Source organism: Aythya fuligula, chromosome 22 (assembly GCF_009819795.1).
Source record: "Aythya fuligula isolate bAytFul2 chromosome 22, bAytFul2.pri, whole genome shotgun sequence".
Taxonomy (NCBI): Eukaryota; Metazoa; Chordata; class Aves; order Anseriformes; family Anatidae; genus Aythya; species Aythya fuligula.
The window spans coordinates 5775540-5792758 of record NC_045580.1 but is presented as its reverse complement, the minus strand read 5'-3'; the positions used below and the strand labels follow the sequence as shown (position 1 = coordinate 5792758).

Below are 17219 nucleotides of genomic sequence, written 5' to 3'. Positions count from 1 at the left end.
AGGGCTGTGAGAGGCCTTCCAAAGTTTATTTGCAAAAAAGACTGAACACTGTACAAATAGAGGGAAGGGTAAGTACAAGCATTGAGCTAAAGACTCTTGCCTCTCCTGTGCTTCCCTGTTCTTGGCCCAAGTGCTCTTGATGTGGAAGCTGACATCTTCAAAGGAAAGCTTTTCTTGCAAACATTTATTTCTACAAAAACAATGCCTGTGACAGCTAAACTTCCCATCGGAAGCCTTCTTAATTTAGGAGCATAATTCACAATGACAGTTTAACAAACGGGCAGCCTTTAAAGATAAAAAGAGGCATGGAGCGGCCGCTCCTTTCATGGGGTCTGGCCCCAGCGCAGGCTGCGTGGAGGCGGCGGTGGCAGCGCCAGCTGCAGGAGCCCGCGCCCGGTGCTGCTGGCATAGAGCTGGTGTCTCCAGCTGCTGGGAGACACCAGAGCAGCCTAATTTCATCTGTGTGCACGGGAACATGGGCTGCCCTGTTTGCTTGTTCCCCTCTTTCTCGAAATGTGGGGCCATCACAATTAGGGCACGAAGCCTCCAGTGCTTTTCCACAATTAAGCTGCCCGTTAATGGAGCCAGGAGCCAAGCATCACCTCCTGGCCCCAGGGTGCAGCGAGGGGCACTGGGGACACGTGTCTCTGTCCCCATCTGGCCCTGGCAGCGGTGGCAGCGGTGCTGGAGAACAGCGTGTCCCGCAGCTCGCCTCCCCAGGGGTCCTGCCGAAATCTGAACCGTGTAGTTTACAGCTGAAACGTTTCACTGTGTGTCTTGGCTTCCTCCTAGCAATGAGATGCCCAGCATTCTCGTCATGCAAACAATCTCGCATCTCCCAGAGCTGCCCCAGCCAGCAAAATGTTAGATAAAAGTTTGAGATGTGCGTTGTGTTTAATGCTGCGGAGCCAAAAGTTCTCTGTGTGCTTGTAGCAAAGCAGTCTGCCAGGGACTGCTTCCTCGCAGAGCTGTTCTGCTCCAGAACTGATGTTTGTAAGCACACAAAGAACTAGAAAAGTTTGTTTCTCACTGTATTGCCTCATTCCTGCAGGGACATCGTTTAGCTCTGTTCAGGGTTGTTGGCAGCACTTGGCAGTACCAGCGGGTCAGATCCCCTTGTTTGGAAAGGGACATTCCCTGCTCTGGTGTTTATAGGAGCGGATGAATTGCTTACTTTGGAGTCACAGTATCCTGAATTATCTTGACGCAGCTTAGTGTGTCAGCTGCTGAATGCGTGGAGTTGGAAAGGTGCGGCGTAATCCTCCGACACCACTCCCTGAGACCAATTTCCAGGGCTCGGTACAGCGTGCTTCTAGCTGGATGTCCTCTTCCAAGGAGACAAAGAAATTAAGAAACCCTGAAGACACCCTAGAACCCTTTCAAAGGTCTGTTAGATTTTAATTGGCTCCAGGCACAAATGTGTATAATTAGAGCTAAATAAAATCTGGCACAGACGTTGACAAACGCAAACATCCTGGCGTGGGGACGCGATACTGGGGCTGTCAGATGTGGTGCTCCTGCCCAGCCCAGCCCTTTGCCCGTGTGCCGTGGCTGTGAGCGCAGGGGCTCCCCGTTAGGAAATCCTGCAGGCGTGTTTCTCTGCTGGGAGTTGCAATCAGTCCTTAAAGTTCTTGGCTCAGGCCGAGAGATTGATCAGGGTTAAAAGGAAGAGGTCTTTGCGCAGAGTGGAGCGCACGTCCCTGATTGTATGTTTTCAGCTCTGGGAAGGACATCAAAAGGCACTTGGAAAAAAAGTTGTAGTTGGTTTGGGATGCAGCTCCTCTAATCCAAATATATCTGCGCAGCACCACGTGACTGTGGCAGGCTGCTGTTACCTGAGCTGAACTTGGGATCCTTGTGGGCTTTCAGCTCCACGTGCCAGCCCGCAGTGAAGCGCTAACAACCACTTGTCCTCGTCACAGAAACGCTCTGCCATCCCCACGTCGTCTAGTGGTGAACACAACCAGCCCACTTCAGGGCACAGCACCTAACTGGGCGTAGTAAACCCTGCTCACTCACACCTGTACCATCCTTCCTGATCCCCAAGCTGCGGGTGCCGGGGGCTCGCAGGGCAGGGGGGATGCAGCACACTAGGTGCCCTCCAGCACCCTGCTCGGATCGGTGGCATCCTGCCCCAACACCAGTTCTCCGGGCTCTGCCTGGCTCCTGCAGCACCTCTGCTCGCAGAACCAGGACATGGGGGCAGCCAAGCTCAGCCCCCAGCCCCTCCAGCACCTCCTGGTACCAGTGGTGTGGGTGCCGAGGGGGTGCTGTGCACCCGGAGCTGCGTGGTGCCCGGGGACGGGCCAGCATCCTCCCCTTCCAGCCCGGACCCTTGGTGGCAGTGGCGTGGAGCTGCTCGGCCCTCGGATATGCAGCACAGAGCCTCTTTGTCTGACAGTAATGTTCTGTGACAGTGCTTGAAATCTGAGTCTGAGCACACATTCCTGAAACCGGGAATCTCGCTGCCTTTCAAACTGCTTCTTTTCTTAACCTTTAAATTAAACAAAAACAAAAATTCCCTGCCCTTCCAAGAGAATTTATAGTCAAAAGATCAAATTGGACAGGAAATGCAACGAGATTGGCATTTGTGTGATCAGACATATTTACCTAAAATAAACAAATAAGGTAAAAGACCTACGCATTCGTGATTAAAATGAATGGCCAATGGTCTACGTTTAATTTTCCTGTGCAAATACTATTTAAACTACGATGAGAAAAGCCCTCTTGCTAAGCTACAGAAAAATCTTTCTTGTCCTTTAATTCTAGATGAAGGGGATTAGTGTGAACATATTTAACCTCTGACCCTCAAACAAAAGCATTATCAAATTTAGTTGCCAAGTGGTTCCCCATTTAACTGAACTAGTTCAGTATCTCAGCAATTTTTTTTTTCCCCTTTAAAGCTTTAAAATCTATTGTTGCCCTAGGAACATTCAGAGGTTTAGCAGTCCTCTCTGTTTAGGTTTGAGATGGTTGTCAGAGCGCAGATAAGAGAAACCAACTTTGTACAGTTGGTGTCAGAACTTACTAAGGGTTCAGAAAACAAATGAAACCACCCCAAACAAACATCGCTTGTGGTGGCCTCTGTAGATTAGGCTGTTTTCTCCTTCATTTTCCTGCACCCGCCCTCGTGCTGGTGATGCCCCAGCCTGCTCGGAGGTTTGTGGGTGTTTGCTGTAGCCCCGCAGCGCTCGCTGCGCGCCTCCCGCCCCTCGTTTCGGCTGGTGATCGCGCCGTGTCTCCCCCAAAGCAGGAAACAAAAAGCCTTCTCTGCTGTCTTAATCTCAGCTTCTCCATGCTCGGAGCCAAGGCAGCCACAGCCGAAAACGTACGGGTGCGTGCACGGCCACGGGGAGCTCTGGGGGCACGGTGACTTTCGGGGCCGTGGCTGAGCCGTGCGGCCGCGCCGCGTGCTCCTGGCCGCTGCCACCCGACCTGCCCACGAGGAGCACGGCGGGGGCTGCATCGAGGAGTGATGAAATGTGTAAAACTAGGTGGCCAGGGTCTCCCGGCCCGAGGAAAATATTCTGGCTCCGCAGAGGAATGTGGAGAGGGGCCTCCCTTAAAAAGCTGGTGTCCATTTACAGTGCATCTCTCATAAACTCGGCCACTGGGGTAAGGGCAGGGGGACCAGCCCTCCTGGTATGTGATTGATTATCTGGTATTTATGCCATTGAGGACTTTTCAGCAGTTTGGGGTCAAAGGGTCATCTCATGTGTCTTGCTGCAAATCCGCTTCCTTTTGTACAGTGAGGGCTGGGTGAGCAGACACACAAAAACAGCTTTTTCTTTTCCTTGGGAAAAAGGGGAGGGGGGCGGGCTGGTGTCAATGAATTTTTTTTTTCAGTCTTTTCTGAATAGTGTCCTTTTTAATTCTAAAGAACTTTTAATTAAAAGTAGCAGGAAAGTTCATCTTGACAAGGTTTAACTTACCTTAACAGTTACTTTTGTGTCCTGGGATCCCTGTTTCCCCACTTAAAAAAAAAAAAGAAAAAAAAGAAAAAGGTGAAATGTTTCTCCCCATTACTATTTCACATCTTCGGGAGTTTACCAAGAAGTCTTTTTAATCTTTTCCTTTTTAATGATGGAGATTCAGGAATAATAAGTGGACATTACAAAATCTGGCTTTGTGTCTGCCGGCAGCCCTTTGCTCTGCTCTTAGATGTTGCCCCAGCACAGCCCCTGTACAGTGTCCGGAGGACAATTTTATTTACTGGTGTGGAAACCGAGGCCCCCCTTTGTTTTCTCCCTGCCCCTCAGTGACAGCAGAAACAAATACAAGTTGTGCCACCTCAGATGGGAAAATCCCTGAAGGACCACGTGGGGAACCTGCAGCTCCAGGCATGGCATCGGTGGGGGGGCTCCGGGGCCTGTCCCCGGGGTCCTGCTGCCGATGTGGGGAGAGGTGGGAGCAGGCTGTGTTGTTCCAAAACTGGAGGGAGACAGAGGGTGTCGACGGGTTTGGAAAAGTTTCCTGCGAAAATGGGGGGGGCGGGGGTGAAAGAGCAGGCCAAGACTGTGGAAATGCAGCTTCCAGTTTGAAAATGCTTGTGGTAGAGATTCTCCAGCCAAAAAGACGCAGGGGGGCAGCTTTCAACTGAACAGAAATGCTGGTGAGGATTTCATCACCTCATTGAGGCTCTCTGTGTACGGATGGAGACCTCCGAGTGGTTTCTAGCATTAATTTAACCATCATCCAGCAAGCAATGGGAAAAAGATGTCTTTGAAAATCATTTTTTCAGCTGGTTCCATTTGAAATTCCCATTGGGAAGAAGAAGGGAAGCCATTTAATGGTGGCAATGAGCAAGCAACGAGATGACAGCTGCCCTTGTGATGTGGTGGCAGAAAACACCACAGCAGCGTGCCTTCGTGGGCCGGGGGAGCAGGACGGGGCAGGGGCAGCAGCACACGAGGCCTCTGGAGCCACGCCGAGGGGTGATGCTGTGCACAAACTAATGCCTCTTGGTCAAATGAAGCTTCTTTTGCAGGAAATAGAGGCCAGGAAAATGGTATGCTTGGGCAAGGAAGGACACTGAGCCTCTGCTCTGCTGGTCAGTCCACGCATGAGCTTGCTGCTCCCCTCCCAGGCAAAGCTTCCTTTGGCTTCAGCCACAAGCGGGCATGCCGTATTTCACACCTGGTTTAGAGCTGAAATATCATTGCTGTCTGTTGCCTGTATCTAAATTTAGCCCCGTTTGTGGCTTCAGTATCACTGAGCTTTCCCCATTCAGCTGCTTGGCCAGATGGGACTCTACAGCAGCATTTATTTCTCTAGTCAACATGCAAAGAGGTCTTTTGTAACTGCCTCAGTCTTGAATTTGCATTGTTTAGCGGCAGAAGGACGGAAACGTCACCGTTCCATACCCTTCCATCCAGTCTCTGCGGAGCAGATTATTTTCCTGTTATCGCTGTTCTTTTGGTGACTGGAAGCTAATTGGTACCAAAACACCTAACGAGTGCTGAAAAGTGAAGTTTGTCTCCTTTGATGTGCTCAGGTTTTGGCCTTCTGAGCTTTTTTTGATATACTTGATAAAAGGGGTCTTGGGACTACGACTCTGCCAACGTACCTGAGCCGAGCCCCGGCAGCAAGGAGGAGCAGGACAAGGAGGCGATGCCTTGGGCTCGTCCAGGAGGGCTCAGCATTTGTAAATGTCTTCAAGTCACTGTTTGAACTCAAGCATAGGAATTACACTTGAACATGCAGAGCACTTTCCATACGAATTCTGCCCAGCATGCTCCCAGGCTTGCACAGCGTTAGGATATCTCAACACCTCCCATACGAGTGGTGGAATTGCAGTAAAACATAATTGGCCCGTAAAAAGTTAATCTTATTTTCATTTCAAAACGTAAGCTTTGCACAATCCTTGATGTCTTCAGGAGGAAAACCTGTTCGCACCACGCCGGTGCAGGTGTGTGCAGCTCGGGGTGGGCAGGATGCAGCTGGGTGTGGAGGCAGAGACGAGTGCTGCTCCTCGGCCCTGCTCCGCTCCAGCACAAAAAACATCATAAAGTGCTAAAATCAGGTGTGATGTCAGCAAGACTCCGTGGTGCTGGCTTCTCCCAGTGCCTCCCCATGGCCGGCAGCAGAGGTGCTCCTGGCTCGGTGCAGGGAGGTGGCCGAGGTGCGCAGCACCCACCCGTGTCCTCCGTGCCTGGTTCCCTGGTCCTCCGAGGCAGTCGTGGTCCCCGTGCACCGTGTCTCCTCCACACCGTGCCAGCAGCACCGTGCCGGTGACCACGGTGCCACAGCGGGCATGCAGGGGCCGTGGCAGCAGCACCTCAGTGCCCGGCAGCCCCCGGCTGGCAGGCGGCCTCAGCCCGTGCACGTGTGCTTTGTGTCGTGACCTGGAGATCGCAGGCGTGCCGCAGTCTTCATCTGGAATTAATGCCCCCTTCCAGATACGTATGCCGTGATTAACGCCTTCTTTGGATACGAACCCGCTCGCTTCTGAGTAATTTTTCACCTCGAGTCCAGCTGCTGCTGTGATTGACATAAAGCCATTCTATAAATAAAGTCTTTCTCTCGTCTCATAAAGACTTTGTGGTTTAGTTTGCTTTCAAGGTCAAGATCAGACCTTTCTAAATAAACACATATCAAAGGATCATTAGCAAAGCAGCACTGTTAAATTGAGATATTAACTTCTGTCAACTGTGCGTTTCTTTTTTGTTCTGTAACTCATGACTGCAGTAGGTTTTTATTATTTTGGCCCTAGGCGGTAGCATCTGGCTTCTGTAGAGACTGTAAAAATTAAAAAGCAACACAAATCATTGCGAGAGAAAAGCAGTAAATTCAATGATAAGAATTTAAAATTAAAATGTTTCAGTGCTTTTATATTCTGCAAAACATGAAACGAATGAGTTCTGTGCCTGTTGCAATAAAGCTACCACCGCTAATAGTCACTTGATTTTTTTTTTCTCTCCCCGCTCGCTCTCCCATGTAATAATTCTTGCCTGAGCAATCGCAGAAAAATATAATAAAGAAGTAAACTGAGGAGGAGGAGGAGGAAGGGCAGCAGGGGAGGGAGAGGTGCCGGAGTAGTGACTTCCCGATGGTGCTCGGGGAACAAAGGGTTGGAGAGCCGGGGCCGCGCTGTCCCGGCGGCGCTGCGGAGCCGTGCGTGGTGTCCTGGTGCCCGATCAGCCGTGCGGTGATGCTGGGCCCACGGGCAGGCACCACGGGAGTTGCCTGGGGACCCGTGGGGGCTGGCTGGAGCTGTGGCATCGTTTCCATGCAGGCTGCTGCTCCTGGCCGCGCAGCGACACGCAGCGAGGCGCGGGGCCTTTTGTCTCCCCCAGCCCTGTGAACTTCGCCAGCCAAAGGAGAGGTGAGAAGCGGATCCGGTCATTTTGCCTCACTAAAGGAGAATGAGAGCAAGTGTGAAGATTAGGGACGGAGAGGTCGAGCGAGGAGGGTGTGACTAATGCACCGGGTCATTCAGATATGGGACCACATTGTTCCCCTGTCCAGATGGCCCTTGGAATAAATCACCTCCGGCGAGCGCAAACTTCCCGGGCAGGCGCGTTTGTTCAGCGCCCGCCGGCTGCGCGGTGGCGGCGCGAGCAGGGACCGACCCCAACAGCAGCCTGCAGCCCTGCGAGCTCCTGACAAAGACGTCACTCGGGTGGTTGTTGCCCGCTCCGCTTTTTGTGCTGTCCCTCTGCGTTTTGGGAATCTTCTTCTTTCTGCCCCAGTGTGCCATCCTGCCTTGGGCATCGTTCATCTGCCCCCTGGGTTTTGGCCTTGGCCTCCAGCCCGTGGTGCCCATCTCACCCGTTCTGGCATGGCTGTGAGATTCCTCTCCGCAGTCACTGAGAAGCATCCCTCTGTGCTCGTCCTTCCCTCTGCTACGGAGGAAAAAGCTGTGCACTTAAAATCCGGCTCTGGTCACTGAGAGGAGAAACTCTGGTGGAGGGTGATGAAACAGTGCCCTGTCCGAGGGAGCTCAGAAACTCCCTGCAGACAAGCACATGGGGCAAATTCAAATTTGTGCTCACCCGTGTGTTTACGATGTTCTTTCATATACATCTGCTCTTAAATATTTGAGGTTTTCTAGGTATGATAAACCAGTATCGGTTAAAAGAGGACACACACGAGTGGCAGCTAGTGCTTGCAGAAAGCAAAAGCTCCTGCCTGTGTGCCAGCACGGTCCTGCTCTGGTGCTCTGCAGCCACCCTGCCAGGGAAGAGAAACCGGCAGCAAAGGAGCCGGCAGCCTGTGCTGCTTTTTAAGAATTAATTTTCTGCAGTCAGTTAAACTTGGGAAGAAAGCTGTGGTATCTCTGAGTAAATAATAATAATCAAACAAATACCCCCTTGAGAGAATTTGCCTTCCATAAAGATGTTAATTAGCATGAAAGCTCAGTTGTGCAGTCCAGAGGCAGCCTTTGAAACTGGGATGATTTGGTGATTCCAGCACAAAATGCATCTCATTTGTTCACCGTGTGTTGGTTTTTTTTCCCCCTCTATATGTTTGTGGGGCAGCTGGATGAACATTATTTGCTTCCACTTCCCGGGCGAGTGATGCCCTGCAGGATGGCAGCATCCTGCCTGTCCCTGTGCGTCGCTGCCTGCGATGCTCTGCCTCCCCGAGGGGCTCCAGGGCAGCTCCCCTCTGCAGCACAAGCTCGTGGCACACCGGCACCACTGCCGTGCGGACAGGCAGCAGCAGCCGCCGCTCCACAGTGCCTTTGTTTCACACAGGAGGGCTGCGTGGAGTGACAGGAGAGCGTGATGGGTCTGCCAAGTGCTGGCGTGACACCCTTAAAAAGCGTATCTATGTGTGCAAAGCATGCGTTGTGTGTGTGCACGGATGTACGAAAGTGTTTCCAGGAAAGGGCTGTCATCACGGGGCTCTTCTGTGCAGGTTCACTTTGGTGCTGCCAGCTAAAATACCATTTTTCTTTTCATAATCAGGAACGCAGATACCGAAACTAGGTTAATCTTCTTACACCAGCAGTACGTGTCCAACACAGTGCAGGGGCACAGCACAGCCTCAGCACGCTGCGTGGAAGCTGTCGTGGAGGTGGTGCTGCCAGGCCAGTGTGCTGCTGGCATCACGCACAGCTGCCTTGCCTTCATCCCCTCTCCTCTCCCTCTCCTCCTCCTCGTCCCAGCAGGGTGTGCACTGCAGCAGCCCTTCCTTCTTCCAGCACATCCCCAGGGATCCCGGCGTGCCATGTGGAGCCCAACATAGGTGCTGAAGTCCCTCTGCTCTAACAGTTTTCAATCCTATACTTAAATGCTTTCCTGAGACGGGAGGGTGGTCACCGGTCCAGCTCACTTCCCCTAGGACGTCTGCTTTTGGCCAACATGAGCCAAGGCCCCTTGGGAACGAAGGTGACCCACAGCTTTCCGCCTGTGGTCCTTGCATTGTGCACGTCTACAGATGTGCTGATGGTTTCTTCTGCTTGCTGCCACCACCCCCTGTTCCTGAGGCTGATAAAAATACCGTGCTCCCCTAGCCCTGCTTTTCATGCAGGCGAGCTCCAGCGTTCGCAGCTGCGATGAGGAGCATTGTCTGGGAGATGGTGGCTGTGAAGGAGCCGTTGACACAGTGACAAAAAAATTTCAAACATCTCTGAAATCTAATCTTGCAAGCGCCAACAATCCCTGGACTCTTGTTTTGCGTAGCAAGAATTTTTTTGGAGCCTTCCACTTCGCTCTTAATGATAGTGGCAACAATTTTTTGCATGCCTCTATTGCATGCACACAATTTAAGAGATTAAGTTAAATATAAAGATTGAGTGAAGACTGAGCCTTGTCGAGGTGCTGACCAGAAGGAATTTGCATGCACGGTGTGTGTGTGTTTGCATACACATGCACATATATAAATGCATTTTTGGGTCATGCAGCTCGCAGTTACGCTTGGTCTCGTTGTGCTTGCATGGTTTGAGAGGCAGGATGGAGGTGGCCCTGCTGGCAGGGAGCAGGGTGGGACAGGCTGTGTGTGTCCTAGGGCTGTCCGTGCAGATGCTGTGTGATTGTGGCCCAGCTACGGTGCCTGCCTGTGCGGGGAGCCAGGCAGAGGGCTCCTGCAGGAGGCAAACTGAATGTTTGGAGCTTTTATGGTGGAGGCAACAGGTAGTGCCTGGCTCTGCTGGTGTCCTTCTCTGTACTCATTGCACCTGGAGCCTTCATGGCGTGTCCCTCTGCAGCCTTTGATTAAGGGTTTATAACGCTATTGATTATTGCTGTGACGGATGGACAGAACTGCCTCGTTTTTATTTTTTTTTAACACTGCTCTTAGAAAAGAAAGGAAAAATATTGCAAACCAGGTACCAGCAGCAAAAAGCATGATAGGAGGTTTAGACCTAGGGCAGCAGAAAGAAGAGGGTTCAGGTTTGCAGTCATGGTGCCTGCTCTAGCTGTGCAAAACTGCCACAGGGTCACTCGGTGGGTGCCAAGGTGCCAAAACCATCCTCACCTGGGGTCCTGGTGCCAGCGGGCTGGGGCTGGGGGAGCGGGGTGGGAGGCGAGGCCGGGATGGAGCAGCCGGACCTCGCACGCGCACGCACACGCGGGGGGGAAACTTGAAGTCAAATGTCTCAAAGTCAGATCCCTTTTTAGTATGAATTTGCTGTATCTCATTCTGAGCACTAATTCCAATTTAATTGCAAGTGGCCTGAAGCCTCTTCAATAGGAGTAACAAATGGTTTGATTTTGTAAACTTCATCAGACTGCATTTTAAATGCGACACACTAGCCCGGCTCGAATGCCAATGAAGCACTGAAGTAGCTCTCTGTTTACTAATTATCCGTTTTTACTTCAAGCCACGCTGGCTGGCTTGTCTGATTAAATCGGATTTGTGGGATAGAGAACAGCTAGCAGAGTTTTCTCTATAGTAAACGAGATTGAAACTATGGACCGCCTGGCTGCACACTGTAAATTATATTTCCTTTTAAAGGGGACGTGTCTCTTTTATTTCTTTGGCGTACCTCCTGCATGTTAAACTTTGTGGTACGGAAATGCACCGGGCTCCTTTTAAAAATAAAAGGAAAAACAAACCTGCATCCCTGCCATATGCCTATCCCTCTCTGAGCAAATTTTATTTTAATTCCTTCTGCTGTGGAGTCAGGGTGTGGAAAAAAAGTACGAGGATTTTAGCATTCCTCACCAGAAGTTTGAAAAGGGAAGAAAAGTCCCTGAATAATGGGAAATACATCTTGCTTGCCTTTAAATCCGCGGTGATGCACAGCTCACAACGCCTGTTTGGGAGCAGTCTTTGAGCAGACCGAAGCGTGCATATCCACGCGTACAGCCGCGGTCTCGGGGCTTTTCCTCCCCCGAGCAAGTATCAATCCTGTAAAAATCAGATTTCAAATCACCTGTTATTTAAAGCTGCCTTGCACAAATCAGGCGGCGCTCTCTTCCAAATAGTTAATGTTGCGTCCAAAATCTAATCTACATGGCAGACTATTGCTCCTGCCTTGGAAACCCGCAGCACTGGTACATGCTGTATTAATTGTTTACTGCTGCAAGCTGGAGGCAAACAGCACATAGGCTCTTAGAGGAGAAAAAAGGGAAGATGGGAGAAGGTGGCTATTGAATGCGGCGTAATAGGGCTGTGCTTAAACCTCCACTGTTGCTAAGACTTTAATTCCACAAGCTTGACCTATTCTGCCCTCTCTCTTGGTATCTATCTTTGTGCCTAGAGCTTTTTATATTTTAATTTGCTTTTGAATGTCCTACAAAATTAATGGTATACTTTTTGCCATTGTGCGGTGTACAGTACAGGGAAGGCCCCGTGGTGTTCGCTGATAGCCGCGTTTCCCTGGAAATGAATGGTCACCGCACTTTCTGTTCCATATTCGCCCCTTTTAATTGTTGACAGTAAAAAGCGTTTAAATGCTGCTTAATTTGTAATCATCTTCCAGAAAAAGGAGAGAAACCATTAAAATGTCAGTGAAATGAATAAATCCGTCTTCCTCTTTTTGTGCGTATGTGGCGGCAGCAGTGTTTATTTATCGGGGGTGATTTTTCTTTCAATGCCTGGGCATTCAAACATCCCCGTGGCTCCAAAACCATGGGGTGCCGCCGCCGTGCTGTGGGGAGGCAGGGGCTGCCCTGCGCAGGACGTGGGGCACCGGTGGGTTTGCCAGCGTCACCCCCTTTTCTTGTGCTATCAGGTCTTGCACCACGAGCTCAGCTGTTGGAGATGGGCACGTTTGGGGTGGCTGGCTCTGCTTTTGACCTGTGCTGCCCCACAGCATCTTCATCCTTCCTCCTCGGCAGGTCCCCAAAGCTGCTCATTCCCTGCTCATGCGCTGGGCACCCGTCTGGGTGCAGAGCCACTCTGCTGCCCCCGTGCTCGCTCAGGTGTTCTTGAGGAGTCCCCCAGGCCCAGCCCATGAGGGCAGGCAGCACAGCAGAGATGGGGACTCTCCAGAAAAAGCCACGTCAGATCTTTTCCGTGATGCTAAATAAACACACGGTGTACATCAACTTAGTTTGCTGGATGCTGATTGCAGACAGTGCCCAGCAGAGCCACCTGAGGCCTGCCTGAAGCCGTGACCCCTGGTTCTCGTAGAGCCCCCTCAGTTGTGCCACAGGGCTGCAGAGGAGTCGTGCCTGACCCTGTGTCCTCCACAGCCCTGGCATGGCCACATCCTGCTGCGTGGCGCTGAACAGGGTAGGTCAGGATGGGGTACGGGGTCCCCTGGCTATTGCCTCCATCCTCTGCCACCAAGCTGGGCTGTCCTCAGCCTTCAGACCCACTGCATGGCCACCACTGGTAGCAGGTGGCCCCCACAAGCCACACCAGTGCCTCATCGGCCTCCCCATTAAGGGTCTTTTATCAATTTATTTGCTAACGCATAGCCAAATAAATAAATAAATAAATAAATGAGCATTTCCTGGTCCTGGCGGGCAGCACCCCACAGCAGCACTGCCTACAACCCCCTTCTCCCTCTTCTCTCTGACGTCCCCATCCTGGGGCAGCTCTGGGGCAGCGTGTCCCCAGCCACCCATCCCCAACCAACCGTCCCCTGCCCACCCCAGCAGCTGGTGGCCGCGTCCCACCGGGGACTGGGCTTCCTCTGCCCGCGCTCACAAGGCAACTCCTCTCCGGCGCAGTGGCGGCGGCCGAAGTTAGCCCAATTTTTCAAGCGGGGGCCAATTAGTTTCACAAATGAGGGCCCTATGGTGCCAAGGAGGATTTGTTCCGGGCCTGCGCACTGGCCCGGCGGCATTGTCCTGCCCCCACCCCCGCGGGAGCCCATTGTCCCCGGCCCCAGCGGGGCTGCTCCTGGCGGATTGATGGGGGCCGGCGTCCCGCCGGCCGGGGCCCCCGCAGCACAGCTGGCCGCGGCGCAGGGGCTCGGCCCCACCGACCTCTGACCCATCCTGCTGTCACCGTGAGAGCGCGGCCGGGCTGCATACCGCTCGGGATTTGCTCCGCGCCACCCGTTCGGGCGGGCTTTGTGTCTCACGGGTACTTGGGGGAGTTTTGTCCGCAGCTGCGAGCAAGCGCACGTCCCCCAGATAAATCCACGGGGAGAGAGGAGGCGGCATCTTCGCTAGGGCCATCTCGCTGCCCTGTGTTTTTATTTGTGGTTTTTTCTTTTTTTCTTCACATTTTTGGCATCACTCGCCTGCCCGGTGTACGCCTCGCCAAGGGGGATGGCTGACACCAAGCAAAGTCCCCAAAAACACAAGTGTGCATGGGCTGTGCCTGTGGAGGAACAGCCGGTGGCCAGAGCACGTCTGCTGCTGCCATGGTCACTGTGCAGGTCCCCGTGCACATGAAGCACAGCCCCATGCTGTCCTGCTGGTAGACACAGCTTTGCCTTCAAGGGTACAGAACTGTCCCCATGCCGCTCCCAGGGCACTTTGCCACCAGCACGGTGCAGGAGAGGAACCATCCCCTGCCTTCAGCGTGCCCTGGGGCTTGGCAGGGCGGTGCTGTGGGCACCAAGGACCTCGCAGCACCCAGGGGCTCTCCCAGGTCCCCCACGTGCGTTGGCCTTGCACTGGGGACACAGCCTCACACCCGGCTTCCTCTCGGATTAATGTTGGCACAGCAAGGAGCAGCCCCCCCAAACCCGTTGTTTCTTAGAGGTGTCGCGTATTTGTTGGTTACCTTGAACATCTTGCTCTTGCTAATGAATTGCTAATACAATTTTCTAGATAATTTTATTTCCATAGTCCTCACATTTTAATGTCTCCAAAAAGCTAGCATTTATTTGCTTAATCTCCCAGTGTAATACAATTTGCACTGACTCATAGGTTCTGAACAATCAGCTATGCATAAACTAAAACAAATTGTTTAATAACACAAAGGTCTTATATTTTTATTGATGGTGCGTAAGTATCTCTATTTGTGTTTTTGTTTTTGTTTTTTTTTTACTCTTGCTCTTCTGGTGATGCAGCCAATTTTATAATTGTGTGTGACTCGTAGGATTAAGCTTCTGTTGGTATTATCATTAAGGGTCGCGAGCTGTGCTGGAGGTGTGCTCGTGGTCCTCCTGCATTCAGCCCTCTGGCACCCAGAGAGGCTTTGCACAGTGCTCACACGTGCAGTGTTTCTTCCGGTCCTGTTTCCACCTGGCTGTTAGGAGCTTTGAGCTCCATTTTCCACAGGTGCATGCAACAGCACATCAGAACATGGGTAATTACACCAACAGCTGCTTTGCATTTGGGTTGGGGGCGTGGTGCTGCTGGGAGCTGTGGGGCTGGGCTGTCACCTACAGCGAGGGGCTTCCACCTGCGCCCAAAGCAATAAAATCCCCCTGCCCTCTTCTTGTACTCCTTCTCCATGCTGTGAGGCTGGGATCCCAGCACCATCTGCCCTGTGTGACCAGGCCAATCTTCTTGAAGCAGGGATTTTGCCACACAGGGGTGTGGGTCTCTGCCCCTTGCACCGTCTGGGGATGCGGTTCCAGGAGCTGAGCGGGTTCCTGGCAGGGGATGGGAACTGGTGGTGGTGGTGCAAAAAAAAAAAAAAAAAAAAAAAAGCAAGGCACTGCCATAAAACAAGCGCAGGTGGCTTTTAGAGTGCTGCTACCACCATCTCTGGTGCATCGCATTGCTCGGCAGTGATGCGAATGGTGTCCCCGCAGCACCTCTGCCACGGGGGTGCCCGGGCGATGCCTCAGGCCGCTGTCTCCTCTCCCGCAGGTACGGACATGGCTGTGTTCTGCCTGCTCTGCGGCAAGCGCTTCCAGACGCAGACGGCCCTGCAGCAGCACATGGAGGTGCACGCAGGGGTGCGCAGCTACATCTGCAGCGAGTGCAACCGCACCTTCCCCAGCCACACCGCCCTCAAGAGGCACCTGCGCTCCCACACAGGTACTGCTGGCTGCCCCGCTGAGGGCCGCATTGGTCTCATCTGGCTCGGTCCCGCAGCACAGGGTGGGGGTCAGGGTGCTGCCAGTGTCCACAGAGCCCATATTTGGGTCCCTTTACCCTAAAGCAGCAGTTTAGATCAAGAGAGCCCTACTCAGAGGGGTTTCCAGCTTGCTGTTGGCTGGGGATGTTGCTGAGCTATGGGGTGGCTGTGGGGAGTGGGGGTGGGTGCTGCTCACATCCCTGCCTGCTCTCTGGGTTGGCAGGAGGGACCTGGAGGAGTGTTTCTCTCTGAATGGCTGCAGGAAGTACAGGACAGGGCTGTTTCTCCCTTCACGTTGCTTTTTTTTCCTGTTTTTCTATCTTAAATAATGCCAAGGCAGCTGTCATCCACAACTGAGGCTGTTTGGATTTAAATGGAAAACAACAAAACAAGATGGGGGGGGAGGAAAAAAGCCCAGTGTAATAATTTGATCCGTTATAAGGTGACATGTGACCTTCTTAGGGGATGGGCGATCTTACCCCACTTCATCGGCTTAATCACAGTAGATGCACATAATCAGCTGGTACTCGGCCTTAATGGGATTACGGTGACCTGTGCTACGTGTATATGGTATTTACATTGCACGCCCACTGAGGTGCTTCTGGGTTAGAGGAGAGCCGGGGTGTGAAACCGTGGATTTGACCGCATTACACGGTGTCCTCAAACCACCTGCCTGAGAGCTGGTGTGCTGCTGACAGCTCCCAGCACCGCGTCCCCAGGTCCTGCAGGGCCACGGTGCCTCCCTGCAGGGACCCCGAGGGCAGTTTGTGTCTGCTGGGAGTCGTGGTGTGGTTCTGGCTGCAAAACTTCAGTGTAGGAGAAAGCAGCTCTTAGACTGTCAGCTGTCCCATGTAGGAAATGGATGCGAGTTTATTCGTCAGGTTGAGAGGCAGGAATGGAAAGCTCAGGTTTGGGAAGTTGCCTAGTGTGGGCCATTTGAGTCTTGGGAAAACCAGGCACCAAAGAAGGACCTTTCATCCCGTGGCTTCCCCAGCTGTCCCTGAAAGCACCCAGCAAGGGCTGGAGGCTGCAGCCAGCTCCCACCCCACCAGCCCATTTCCACCTGCCCTGATCCCTCCCTGGGAGGCTGCACCACGCAGGAAGGTGCCGTCAGCCACCCCATGCCAGCCTCCCAGCTCTTGCAGCCCCTTTGCAGCCACAGCTGGGTGCACCAAGCTCTGCAGGGCTTCTGCGGTCCCTGCTTGCTCCGTTCCCAGCAAGGAGGCTGCTTGTCCCCTCGCTTGCAGCCCAGAGGATGGGTCTGGAGCCTCGCAGCGCCCGGCACGTGCTGCGGCACGGCGCGCTGGCAAGCCCAGAGAGCGCTGACCCCTCGCCCAGCTCCGTGATTAGCGGGATTGTGCCGCGCCGCACGGCGGAGAGCTGGCCTGTAATTTGCAGCCCGGCTATGAATCAGAGCAACTGAAATTGCTTTTTCCAGCGGTGGGGAGGCGGGGATGGTTTGCAGGTGGGTGGAGGAAATGCTCCTCTCCCTTCCCTTCCCACACCAGTCGCAGGCTCGTGATCTGGCTGCAGCGTGGTAGCTGGGGGAGGCGGATGAATATTGTCTGCATCTCTTTTCCTTCCTCTTTTTAACCAGCTTCCAGCGTGCACAGATGCTGGCTGCGTGGGGAGGAATCAGGGGAAGGTGTCTCTGTCCTGGGCTGTCAGTGGTGCCTGTTGGCCCTGCACGTGCACCTGTGTCTGTGCTCCCAACCAGGAAAACCAGAATCACGCAGTGATTACGAGTCCCTTAATGCCAAGTGGAAGAGCTATTCATAGCAAGTAATCCACTGACCCGGGCTCCAGGTCGGGCTGTGTGGGTTCTGCCCCAGCCTCCAATTGTTTATTAGCTCTCGGCTAGAAAATAAAAATCCCGGATCATCAGAGCTTTATGG

The 17219-nt window shown here is 52.9% G+C and overlaps 1 protein-coding gene across 1 annotated transcript in view; it reads left to right on the top strand.

The window, feature by feature from the left end:
* Window positions 1-17219, top strand: part of ZBTB16 (zinc finger and BTB domain containing 16) — an 86408-nt gene that overhangs the window by 65611 nt on the left and 3578 nt on the right. Inside the window, exon 5 of the mRNA XM_032202046.1 lies at window positions 15114-15284. Within this exon, the coding sequence (XP_032057937.1) occupies window positions 15114-15284 (171 nt within the window). The remainder of the gene's footprint in view (window positions 1-15113; window positions 15285-17219) is intronic.